Source organism: Phyllostomus discolor, chromosome 2 (assembly GCF_004126475.2).
Source record: "Phyllostomus discolor isolate MPI-MPIP mPhyDis1 chromosome 2, mPhyDis1.pri.v3, whole genome shotgun sequence".
NCBI lineage: Eukaryota > Metazoa > Chordata > Mammalia > Chiroptera > Phyllostomidae > Phyllostomus > Phyllostomus discolor.
In genome coordinates this window covers 93,309,822-93,323,384 of record NC_040904.2, presented here as the reverse complement: position 1 = coordinate 93,323,384, position 13,563 = coordinate 93,309,822, and the positions used below count along the sequence as shown (strand labels likewise).

General features: G+C 35.9%; 1 protein-coding gene across 6 annotated transcripts in view; it reads left to right on the top strand.

The window, feature by feature from the left end:
• USF3 (upstream transcription factor family member 3) overlaps positions 1–13,563 on the top strand; it is a 56,142-nt gene that overhangs the window by 23,168 nt on the left and 19,411 nt on the right. The window contains exons 2-6 of one of the 6 annotated variants that reach the window (XM_036018109.1): positions 7,223–7,347; positions 8,721–8,785; positions 10,527–10,555; positions 10,889–10,957; positions 12,436–12,518. Coding sequence is in view for 4 of the 6 variants with exons in the window: in XM_028534364.2 (XP_028390165.1) it covers positions 8,739–8,785; positions 10,527–10,555; positions 12,436–12,518 (159 nt within the window). In the remaining 2 variants the exon portion in view is untranslated. Of the gene's footprint in view, positions 1–7,222; positions 7,348–8,720; positions 8,786–10,526; positions 10,556–10,888; positions 10,958–12,379; positions 12,519–13,563 lie in introns of those variants that run through there. The other 5 variants (XM_028534364.2, XM_028534356.2, XM_036018106.1 and 2 more) reach the window with 5 other exon arrangements.

The following is a 13,563-nucleotide window of genomic DNA, read 5'->3' as shown; positions in this document are numbered from 1 at the left end:
TTGCTTTTTTTAAAGGCTGAATAATATTTCATACTTTTGATCCATTGTTATAGAGTATATTTTTTATCCATACATCTGTCAGTGGACACTTAGGTTGTTTCTATATCTTGGCTACTGTGGATGATGGTGCAATGAGTGGGAGAACAGATATCTCTTTGAGACAGTGATTTATTTCCTTTGGGTATACCCAGAAGTGTGATTACTGGATCATATGATAGTTCTGTTTTTAATTGTTTGAGGAACCTCCATACTGATTTCCATATTGGCTATACCAGTTTACATTCCCACCAACATATTCCCTTTTCTCCATTTTCTGACACTTTGACTGTTTGATAATACTCTAACAGGTATGAGGTGAGATCTCATTTCCTTAATGATTAATTATGTTGAGCATCTTTTCATATACTTGTTGGTCATTTGTATGTGTTTTTTTTTGAAAAATATATTATTCTTTGAATTCATATTTTTAAATGAAACTTCAGGAGATTAAGTGGCAGGGACCTCAGGAGAGCCTTTTGAGATGCCGGTAATGTTTCATATCTTGAGCCAAGTGGTGGTTGTTACATGGGTGTGTATTCAGGTATAAAAATTTATTGAGCAGTGAGCCTAATAAGTTAGTGAATTAATGTATGTAAGCTATATATCAATGAAAAATTATGTACTTCATTTTTTTTTACTATAGACTGGAGGGACTTTGTTACAGAACAATGCTAGTCTGTGGACTGCTATTGAAGAACCCCTGATCTTTAAGATAAAATCTGAACACATTCATTGAACACAGAAAATTCCTTGACCATCTGATACAAGTTCTTTTACTGCCCTCACTTCCTCCTTTCCCTCCCAGCCATGTTTGGGATATTGCTGGTGCAATCCTCAGACTCATAAGGCTTTTTTATATTTCACTGCACTGCTCCTGCAATTGCTTTTCCTTTTACCTCATAAATCCTTTTCTTCTCCATCTCTGCCTGGCAAAATCCTACACGTTCTCCAAGTCCTAGCCTTTTTGGTTCCATAAGAAACATGCTTGATGCTTTGTTCTCATGTAGCATTTTATTAATAAATCTTTGAAGTAGCACTTACCAAGTTTTAAATTCACTTTTAAAAAACTTCCTATGAAATAATTATAGACTCAAAAGATGTTAAACACAGTACAAAGAGTCCATGTTACTTCACCCAGCCTCCCCCACAGGTGACATCTTATGTAGCTGTAGGACAGTGTCAATACCAGGAACTGACATTCATGAACTCATTTTTTATTCATCTTTCTACTTATTTTTTTCATTCCCTGTGCTCACCAGTATAGCAGCCATTAGCCACATGCAGCTATTCCATTTAAATTATTTAAATTATATAAAAGTAAAAATTTAATTTCATGGCCTCACTAGCCACATTTCAAGCACTTAATAGCCACAAATGACTTGTGGTGACCATATGGGTAGCACAGATACAGATACTTCCATTGCTGCAAGTTCTTTTGGATAACCCTGACTGTATTCTTCTTGAGGGCAGACTTGCCTTATTCATCTTTATATCTGCCATTGCCAGGCAGTGTGGTATTCAATTCATACCTGAATGATTGACTCGAGTGCTGTTCTCTTGTTTTACATGTGCAGAAACTTAGACCCTAAGTTATGGTAAATAAAATGATATTTAGTTATTGAGTAGCAAAGCTAGAAAGAAAGCTCAGGTTTCCTAATTCCAAGTTCACTGCTCTTTCTATGTGACTTCACAAAAGTGAGCTCATTGATTTGTATCAATTTTAGAAGTAGGAGTATTAAAGTAATATAATACTTCCAAACTTGAGGGTACGTAAAAATCAACTAGGAAGCTTGTTAGAAGTGCATATTCCTGGACCCCTCCCTGCTGTGAATATGATTCATTAAGTCTGTGGTGGGGTATGGGAATGTGTATTTTAAACATATACTTAGTCAAGACTGTGTGGTAATAGCATAAGGATAGATCAGAGTAGAGAGCAACAGAATAGTAAGCCTAGAAATGGAACCACACTTAATATGATCATTTGGTTTTTAATAAAGATACTGTTAAGGAAAGAAAATATATTCAACAAATAGTGTTGGAACAACTTCATACCCATATGAAAAAGAACTCTGACTCTTCCCTCGTGCCATAAATAATATGTATTATTGACCTAAATATGACAATTATTAATCAATTATACGCTTTCTAGAAGCAATCTTAGGAGGATATCTTGGGGATGGCTAATGGGTTTTTGGTGAGGACGCCAAAAGGAATAATAATAAAAGAAAATTGGTAAGTTATACTTTATCAAGAATGTTTGTTTACCAAAAGACACAATTAAGAAAATGCATAGGCAGGCCACATAATAAGAGGAAAAATTTGCAAAATATATTTCAAACAAAGGATAGTTATCCAGAAGATATAACCCAGAATATATAAAGACTTTCTAGAAATCAACTATAAAAAATAATCTAATTAAAAATTTGATAAAAGTTATGAGCAGACAGAAGCTCTACAAATGTACTTGAAATACACATAAAAAAGGAGCATTATTAGCCATCAGAAAATGAAAATTAAACTATACACCATATACCCACCAGAATGGCTAAAGTTAATTGGCTGAGAAAACCCAGTGTTAGTGAGGCTGTGGAGCAAGCAAAAGTCTCCTACATTGTGGGTGGGAGTGCAAAATGTTCCTTTTACTCTGAGGAAAGTGTGTTAAATATTCTTGTGTAAGTGTTTTTGTGGATATAGTCTTTTGTTTCTCTTGGGTAAATACCTAGGCATGGAACTGCAGGTATCTGATAAGCAGTTCTAGTCCTAGGTATTTACCCAAGAGAAATGAAAGACTACATCCACAAAAAGACTTACTTACATGTAGAAGAATGTTCATGGATAGCAGCTTCATTCATAATAGCCAAAACATGAAAACAGTCCAGATGCCCATCAACAGAAAAATGAGTAAACAAACTTAAATCGACACAATGATACATATTCCTACTCAATAATAAAAAGTTACAAACTACTGGATGAATTTTAAAAGTGTTCTGCAGAGTGAGAGCTTGACAAAATAGAACTTTCAATTAATGCATTATAAAGTTCTGAGGGAGAAAAAGTTCTGAGGGCATTTTATTAAGTGTAAGTTTCACCTCAAAAGGAAAAAATGTTAAAAGATGTGATTTTTTTTAAACTTGACTTTTTATTTTCTTAAAAATTTTATTTATTTACTTCTCAGAGAGAGGAGAAAGGAGGGGAAAAGACAGGGAAAGAAAGATCAGTGTGCAAGAGATAAATCAATTGGTTGCATCTCCTAAGCCTCCAACTAGGGAACCTGGCCTGCAGCCCAGGCATATGTCCTGACTGGAAATCGAACTTGCAGCCTTTTGGTTTGCAGGCCAGCACACAATCCACCAGCCAGGGCTAAAAGATGTGATTTTAGTGTATGTGAACTGAAGGCCACACTTTGAGAACCATTGGATTTGACTAATTTCAGAAATAATCTTTCTGAAAAATAATTTATGTAATTACTAATGTAATGTTTTGAAGTTGTTGTTGGTTTTTAAGATTTTATTTATTTATATTTAGACAAGGGAAGGGTGGGAGGAAGAGAAGGAGAGAAACATCAATGTGTGGTTGACTTTCCCATGCCCCACATTTGGGACCCGGCCTGTAATCTAGGCCTGTGCCCTGACTGGAAATCAAACCAGCGACCCTTTGGTTCTCAGGCCAGTGTTTAATCCACTGAGCCACACCAGCTGGGACCCATTTTGAAGCTTTTTTTTAAAAAAAAATCATGGCAATGTTAATGTAAGAATGTCCAAACCTGTATAGAATGTTTGTGAGGTTATTTGAGCCAAACTGAGGACATACCAGGAAGCAAGATCTCAAGTGCTCTGGAGAGTGACACTTTTGCAGTTTCTTGTATACATTTGGAATTAAGATGGGAACATCAAAAGATTATAGGAAGGTGAAAGAAAGCAAAGCAGGGGGATATCTGATTAGATTACCATAGAGTTAAGATTCTGTGCTCCCTTTAGTTTGGTTACTCTTCAGAGGAGTCTGGAAAAGAGGATTACTCCTGGCATTTCAAAGGTTTATTAGCCTGGATTCACAAGAACAATGGACAGGGCTTGCTTAAGGCAAAGATAAACCTTTTATAGGCCAGGGGTACAGCCAGGTACGTGACCTATCCTGTTAGGCACTTATAATCAGATCACACTTTATACGTTCTTTCACTTAGATTGATTACAGAGTCTCTTCTTTTTGTCCACAGCACTTTAAATATTTTAAAGCAGGAGTGTCAAACTCATTTTCACTGGGGTCCGCATCAGCCTCACGGTTGCCTTGAAAGGACCGAATGTAATTTTAGGACTGTATAAATGTAACTACTCCTTAATAGTTAAGTTAGAGCTCAGCACTGCTGCTGGATAGAAACAAGGTGCCGGGCCGGATAAGACAAGGTAGAGGGCCGGAATTGGGCCTCGGGCCTTGTGTTTGCCAGCTGTATTTTCAAGGGTATGTTTGTATGTAGTTATATAAATATTGTATGAGAAGTGTCACTTTGTTATTAGAAGATTAATTAATAAGTGAGTGGACAAAGATTTATATAGTTATAAATATTATATAGTTCCTTATTCCAATAAATGTTTTCTAATGTCAAGAGTGCAACTTTAATATGAGGAGAATTTGCAAATGGAAATAACTTTGCATTGAATTAGATGTAATTAAATTGGTTAAAATGTGGTTTGAAATGGGTATTTATAGTGATACTTAGTAAACTGGATGTTTTTTAATTTGCAGTTGTATAACTTTTTCAGTTGAAGCAGTTTTCACCACAGTGCAATGAATGCATTTCCTTATGTGATAGGCCTCTGGTGTCATTTACTTTTAAGATTCTAGGTGTTTAGGAAATGTAGAACTTTTACTTCATGTTTCTTAATTGTAACATGAATCTGCAAACTTTCAAAAGTGCTTCAGGGGAACAACTGGAACTGTTGTGGAAGGCTCAGTTCTTGCCAATTCAGTAAAGAATTAAAGATCAGCAAGCTGATTAGTATACAGGCGGAGTTTATAAGTAATACATTCTCAGGGAAGAGGAAGGGCCTGGGCAAGGTGGGCAAGAGAGGCATAGACTTTGGGTCTCTTTGTCCTGAGGATTTACCTAGTTTGCGGGTGGGGTGAAGAAGTTACATATTCATTTGGCGGGAAAGGTGGTGCATACTTACTTCCTTAGTGTAGGTATGGGTGGACGTGTGTTAACTCAGATCTTTACTTGCTCCAGACCACCTCTTGTTATCCTGGTATAAAAATAGATACTTGGCTTGGAAGCAGTTAATCAAAGTTATTTATGAGCTTTTTCTGTAAGCCCTATGGACCCCCTTCCAGGTCCTCCTTCTCCTACATTTTCTAACTTCTACCTAACAAAACTTGATGCTAATGACCAAATGTTGACTCATGGGTATGAGGCAAATTTAACTTTACAGGTTTATAGATAATACTATGTGGTCAACTGTCATGCCACATCCCAAATAATTTTTCCTACAATAAGATATTAGTGCCAGAAATTTCACCAATTAAAGATATTTGCCTGCTTCCAAATTTTCCTTATCAGAATCACCAGGGGCACTTAATAAATTTCAGACCCCTCCTTTAGAGATTGAAATTCCTTGCTTAAAGGCTAGTTCATTTGGTCTCGGATGGGTTGAGAATTTATTTGTGTTTTTAAATAGTACCTTCTGATAATTCTTATCAGGGACATTTAGGAAATATTGCCCTAGGATGGAACTAAGTTTCTCAAACATTTTTGCTCCAAAAAAAAAAAAAAAAAGAAGAAGAAGAAGGAAGGAAGGACGGAAGGAAGGGAGGGAGGGAGGAAGGGAGGAAGGGGAAAAAGTAAAAGGAGGTGATGAAGAAGGGGAAGGGGTGGGAGATGAAAAGAAAAATCACCCAGAAACCTTGTTGAAAATACAGATTCCTGGGCCCTACTCAATAAATGCTTCTCATTTGTCTGGGATGAAGCCCCCAAATCTATACATTTTTAAAGCTGTATACCCTGAGAGAAAAGATTCATTTGATGTGAACCTGGAGAAGGGATTTATCTGCTGAAATGGACTCCCCATGGTCTACCAAGGCCCACATTTTATGGACAATAAGAGTCTAGTAGCCATTTGCTGACAGGGGCTCCTCATGTACTCTATACTGGGAAGAACCTCAGACCTGAACTCTGCTTCATACTATGCACTGCAGGGAAATCCTGGGTTAGTCTTTCTACCAATGGACTGAAACCTACCCTGTCCAATCAGAACTGCATAATTTGGATGCTTCATTTACCTAAAATGGACCTGTTTCGGAACCTAGTGGGGACTTTTGCTGTAAAAAACAGCCTCCCCTTTGTTTTGGTGGCACACAATTCAGGTTGCTACCTGAATCTGTCTCCTGGGCCTCAGCTCTTTTTGCTCAAATAAATGCTTTTAATTCATTATTATAGCCTAAAATTAATTTTAGTTTACAGAGCTCATGCAGTGCACAGGTCTGAGAACTGTCTTCCTAGTGTTGCTGCCTTAGTGGAAGGTCCTTGACTAAGTTTTCAGTCATTCTGACAAGGAGGGTGGGGGGAGTAGGAGATTGAAGGAAAGGTAATTTTAAAACCAAGGACAGATCTTAGTGTAAGAGCTAGGTGGAGGACACTGGGAACTTAAGGGATAGTGAGCATGCCTAAGAGAAAGGAACCACTTGAGGACCAACCATCCCACAGCTGCAATACTACAGTCTTTGTGGGGATGGAGCATGGGTAAGCCATGGGAAAGTGACTTGAAAGCAACTAACTGTATTTTGCTGTGTATAATGCGTACTTTTTTGCCCAGATTTTTTTGGGAAAAATAAGAATGCACATTATAGATGGGTAGTACCTGAAATACCTTGTATCTGTTCTTGTGCTTTATAATTATTTATATGTAAAATTTTTTGTACCATCATATATTAAAAAATAAATGCTAAAGTTCCTTTATAATACAATAAAATAATTATCTAAATACAAAAAATGGAAAGTTAAACTAAAAAATTAAAATGAAAGATTTTTTTCCTGAAAGTTTGGGCCAAAAACATGGGTGTACACTATACACAGGAGTGCATTATACATGGCAAAATATGGTACATTCATTATTTTGCAGGCAAAAATCTGCCTGTGTGCCACTTCTTGTTTTACTTGCTGCTATGAACATTTACTGATTTTTCTCTTGTGTAGTAAGAAGAAAGCATAACTTATAGACCATCTTCTGGCAGAAGATGATAGATTTGGATCAGAAACAAGAGGCGTTGGAAGCTAGGAATCAAAAGTGAAGAAATTCTGCAAGCCCTTGGGTGAGAAAGGTGACGGATTTATTTACTTACATGTCCCACATTGTGAGCGTGATGCTTTTAGGTAGGTATGTACCTTTGCAAGTGTTTGGAAGAAGGTGGAATAAACTGTTAGAAATGGGCCTTAAGCACACATTTCTCCTCAGGCTGATACTGTCAGCACTTCCCATCATCACTGTCCCTGCCTTCACTTCTGCTTATTTGCCAGGACCAGTCTAGCTCCTTCTCAAGGCTAAAGCCTTAACCTGAAATACCTCATTAATATTCATGATAGCATTTACTGAATTCTTCTTACTGCTAGGCACCACGCTGTTGGGCTCTCCCAGCATTCTTTCATTCCTTTAATGAAATAACCCAATGATCTAATTACTATGATTATGATCCATTTTGCAGATGAAACATCTAAGGTTCCGAGAGGTTATGTAACTTGCCCAGGACCTCACAGCTAGGAAATGGCAGAACCAGATTTGACAGTTGTGCTTTCTTCTTTCTTGCTGCCTTCTTTCTCTCAGAGAGAAAATGGGGAGTCACACCTGCACATCTTCCTGTGTAGCTCAACTTGACAGACTCTTTTGAAAGGTTGTCAACCCCTGAGATTTAAAAGCGTTTAAGTCTTTATTACAGAATATTTGAAAGTCAGAAAAGAGAATGAAACCACCTCTAATATTGTTGGCCTTATGTAACTATGATTACTATTTTAATGTGTTTGTTTTCAGGCTATTTTGGCACATGTATATATTTCCTTATAGTACATACATTCTTCACTGTCATGATATTTTAAATGTAAATAAAATTTTTATACTCATACTAAGATTTTAATGATTCTCAAATGATAATGTAAGACTTCCAGCTATTTGAAATGAATGAGGTCTAGCAAATGAGTGAATGAATGAATGAATGAATAAATGCTTGCTTCCGTGTGTGGAATATTACATGTTTGTCTCCTTTTCACTTTTGTTTTTTCTGTGTTCAGAGAGAGAGTCCATTGTTCCTAGTTTAAATTTTGTATCATGAACAAAGGACATACTCTCCCAGCTCAAGTATGTTTTACCTGTCTTTCCAGGTCTTGCTCAAATCCACAATCCCTTTAAGCTTTTCTTGACTTCAAAGCCTATAACAGACTTTCTCTACATCAGTCTTCTCAAGCACTTTCTGGCTATACCTCACATTCGACTTTCACCATGTTCTCTGTCTGCTAGATACAATATTTTTGCCCTGTTTTCTTACATCTTTTTCTATCCCTGACATTTAATCTAGTGCTTTTTTCATGATGTCATAGTTATTGTTTTTAGCATTTGGTATTTGAACCAAATTGCTATTAACCAATTTCTCTGAGATAGTAGAATGATTTTAAACTTTCTGGTGTGTCTTTCTATGGCTTGTAGGTTCCTGTCACTGTAACCATGCCAGAAATGACAGAGAGTGAGACTCCTACAAAAAAGCAGCACAGGTATGTAGCCACAGTTCAAAAATAATATAGTTTCAGAAAATAAGAAGCAGAATTAATCCCTACTTTGTTAAATAGGTAGTCATAGGGAACTTTTATTTGGGTGCCTAAGAAAACCATTACCCTTCAAAAATGTGTGTAGATAATGAGAAATAGGTTTATGGAAAGAGGTACATAGTTAAAATTTCCTGTCTTCCTTATTTTGCCAGCAGTGTAACAAGTACAATACCAAATCTATTCTAAATGTTTAGTTTCTTTTGAACATTTTATTTGCATACAGTGTTAGTCTTTGTAGATCCTAAGTACACATAGGCTGAAGTCAACTTGACTAGACATTTTGTTGTGTTAGAAACCATTAATGTAAACATGTACATTAGTACAGTATTATTTGTGTTCTTTGTATTACCCTCCTTCTGGATTTCTAGCAGTTTGGCCAGTGTTTCTGCTTAGAATTACATGGCCAATGTCTCCATTAATATTAAAATCACTATTCTCTTTTCCTACTACATAGCGCCTCAAGAATGTTAATGTATTGAGCACAATGGTACCTGAAAGGGAAAATCAATGTTTTTAGTAGATTAGCTTTTAAGAAAATTTAAGGCCTTGGCTGGTGTGGCTCAGTGGGTTGAGCACACTGGCCTGAGAACCAAAGGATCACCAGTTCAATTCCCAGTCAGGGCACAAGCCTGGGTTGTAGCCAGGTGTTCCCAGTTGGGGGGGTGTGAGAGGCAACTAGTCAATGTTTCTCTTGCACATCGATGTTTCTCTCCCTCTTTTTCTCCCTCCCTTCCCCTCTCTCTAAAAAAAAAATAAAATCTTTAAAAAAATCACACACTATAAAAAGAAAAAAGAAAATTTAAGAGATTGTCCTGAGCTGGTGTGGCTCAGTTTGTTAGGCATCATCCTGCAAACCAACAAGTTTTGGGTTCAATCCCTGGGTTGTGGATTTGGTCCCCATTTAGTGTTGCATGCAAGAGGCAGCTGATCGATTTTTCTCTCTCACATCAATGTTACTCTCCCTCTCTTTCTCCCTCCCTTTCTCCCTCCCTTCCCACACTCTAGAATCAATAAAAGAAAAAAAAAAGTATATTAAAAAAAAACAATAGAAAAGTTAAGAGTTTGTATAACTTAAGGTATATAACTAACTGCTCAAGATGGCTAAAATGCCAATTGTCAGTGCATGGGTTCTGCTGGTTGCCATACTTCCCTCCCTGGGGATTTTTAGGTTCCTTTCTATTGTTGCTTGTTTCCTTTACACAACCACCCCCACCTTGGCCTGGGTGCCAAGGCAAACAGACATTAGAAGTCACCTACTTGGCATATCACTTTGAAAATTGATAAGCTCATTAATTACATTTTTCAAATAAAGTTTTCAGTGATTGGTTTACTTCCCAACCAATGACTCATCTACTTGGCACATCAGTTTGACAGTTGACTAGCTCCTTAATTATATTTTCAAATAGTTTTCAGTGATTGATTTATTTCTTTACCAGTGGCTTGTGGGTATAGAAGAATAGGGAATTGTAGTTACTTGCAGAAAGTGTGGATTCAAAATTTATATCGATGTATCTGCAGTTAAGTTTTCATACCATAATATATATTAAGAAAATTTTTTCAGATGATTTCTTATTGATGCAACAAATGCAAAGGCATAAAATTTATTTTTATGGTTCTCAAAATACAAAGTGGTGAAAATGTTTTTCTATTATTTTCATGTTCCTTTTATCTATACTTTTTGTTTCAGAAAGAAAAACCGGGAGACACACAATGCAGGTAGAAACAATTTAAATTTTGTTTGTAAACATTTTTGTATTCAAAATAAAATTATACTATAGTTGATTATAAACTTTATGCTATAAGTACAGAATCATTATTCATTTGTTTTAGGGAAAGTATTTCTTTATTGTTTTTAGTTGACAAAACACCTCTGCAGCTTATATTGTTTGCTTATCATCTTTGGATTTACTGTCTATTTAGATAATTTAAGGATTAATATACCCCTGGAGCTAGAGTTTTAAGTGATTTCACCCACTGAGTGATTTTAGTGTTTTAAGTGATTTCAGATATACTTTTCCTAAATAGAATGAACAGTATGTGTCTTTGCAGAAATCCCAGAGGGGGCTGGCTGCCTAGAGGAATAGGGAAGACATGAGCAGCAGGCTGTAGATCTTAAAGGTACTTAAAATGTGAACAGTCTTAAATTAAGTTGCGGAGTCCTCAATTATTATAGGAAGAAATGTAGAAAATAAATATTTAATTTTGTCGTGAACATCAAAATTATAGGCCAAAACCAGATGAACATTTATAGACATAATTGTGCGTAGTTCACAACTTGGTGCATTTTATAACATTTATTTTCCATCAGGAACTTCGCTGAGATCTAAAAAAAAAATTAGAAGATAATTTCTACTATCTATATTATAAATGATATATATATTCCTTTCCCTAAGGAAAGGACCCTGGGAAAATTTTATCTATGGAGAGATGTGTTGAACACTTGTAGCATATTGCTCTTCCCCAGAAGGGAGTTTCTGCCTTTGAATTTCCCTTTATCACTGTGGGTAAAGAGTCTAAATTTTTTTTTACCTCTACACATTAAAAAATTTGCTCCTAGATAAAAACAAATACTGTTGTTTTGTGTTTTTTTTTTTCCATATGGGTTAAATCTAATCTTTTTTGGATATATGACCTGAATGTTTTATTGGACTCACTGTCACATGGTGCCTTAAATATTTTCTGATATTAATTTATTGAGAATGATTAGATGTCATTGAAAAAGAAGTTCTTACTGCTAGATTATGAAGCAAAAAGTATATATTTTGCAAAGCAAGACCTACCTATGCTACAATTTGAAAGACCATTCCTTTAGAAGCACTGGAATCCTTTGTTAAGGTTTTGCAAAACTTTTTAAAAGAAAATAGCCAAGACTAATATTTCTACTAACAATGTCTTATATAAATTGTTTAGGTCATCTCTTATATCCTCTTGAGCCTTCTATACATCTTTTAAAGTTGTAGCATATAAGCCTGGAACATTTCTTAGTTCATTGAGAAGTTGTCAGTTATCCAGTTTCTTGGATGAAAAAAAAAATCCTACATGGCCAAAGTAAATAGCCCAGACCCCATGGGAAAAACCAAGCCACAGTCTTTTCTTGTCTATTTTAAGTTATAACTAATAGCTGTTTCTATTCCACAAATGTACTCTAGTCATCCTAAAAGGTATTTCAAGGTTCTTTAGTCTGTCTGGAAAAGTCTCATTAGCCCATGTGCTATAAAGAGGCAACTTTCTAGTACTTAGCTAATTTATTAGTGAGTTCTTGAAATTTGGTTATTAAACTCTCTAATAATTACTTGAAATATAATATGATAATGGCCTAACAGTAATGCAATATTAGCAATTTATTTATAATTTGAGTTTACTTATTATAGATCCCATTCTTTAAAGTGCAAATAAAAGTATTGCTTATATCAATTTCTGTAACTCTAGTTACGTTATAAAGTATGACGTTCTTTGAAATCTTATTATAGTTGGTCTTCAGTAGATCCTATTTGATGAGATTTTCTTAGGTTTTTCTTTGCCTAAAATTTCTTTACCTAGGGAGAATGAAGCAATTTGGCTGTAGGTTTGATAAATGGATTTTTTCCCCTCTCTAGTGGAGAGGCATAGGAAGAAAAAAATCAATGCTGGGATTAACAGAATAGGAGAGCTGATCCCATGTTCCCCTGCACTGAAGCAGGTAAGAAGCTCACTCATTGTTATTCATAACTTGTGAACAGTTGTTTCTGGGCTCAGAATGATTATTTTTTAATTAAAATAATTTATTTAAACTTTTAAAAAATTCACCCAATGAATTGAAAACAAAGCTATTTAAAATAAAATAGTACCTTTACCCTTTATTTTTCTTGACATATATAAAGCTCTTTTTCAACTAGTGATTTTTTGAAGGATGTATATATCATTTATGAGGTAAAGATAACTTTATGCATGTATTTCTTTTTTTATCATTTTTTAAATTGTTTGAATACAGTTGTCTCCATTTTCCCACCACTACTTTCCCCTGCCCCACCCACCCCCACCTCCCACCCTCAATCCTGCCCACCTTTGGCTTTGTCCATGGATCTTTTATACATGATCTTTGACAACCCTTTCCCTTCTTTACCCCATTATTTCCCTCCCCCATCCCCGCTGGTAACTGTCAGTTTGTTCTTTATTTCAGTGTCTCTGGTTATATTTTGCTTGCTTGTTTGTTTTGTTGATTAGGTTCCACTTATAGGTGAGATCATATGGTATCTGTCTTTTACCACCTGGCTTACTTCACTTAGCATAATGCCCTCCAGTTCTAGCCATGCTGTTGCAAAGGAGCTGTTGCTCCTTCTTTCTTTCTGCTGCTTAGTATTCCATTGTGCAAATGTACTACAGTCTTTTGAGCCACTCATACTGATGGGCACCTAGGCTGCTTGCAGTACTTGGCTATTATAAATTGTGCTGCTGTGAACATGGGGTGCATAGATTCTTTTGAATTCGTGTTTCAGGGTTCTTAGAGTATAATCGCAGCAGTAGAATTGCTGGGTCAAAAGGCAATTCCACTTTTAGTTTTCTGAGGAAATTCCATACTGTTTTCCACAGTGGCTGCCCCAGTCTGCATTCCCACCAACAGTGCACTAGGATTCCTTTTTCTCTACAACCTTTCCAGCATTTATTGTTTGTTGATTTGTTTATGATGGCTATTCAGAATAATTATTTTTGTTCCTTGTCATTAATAGTTTGAGTTAATAATTACC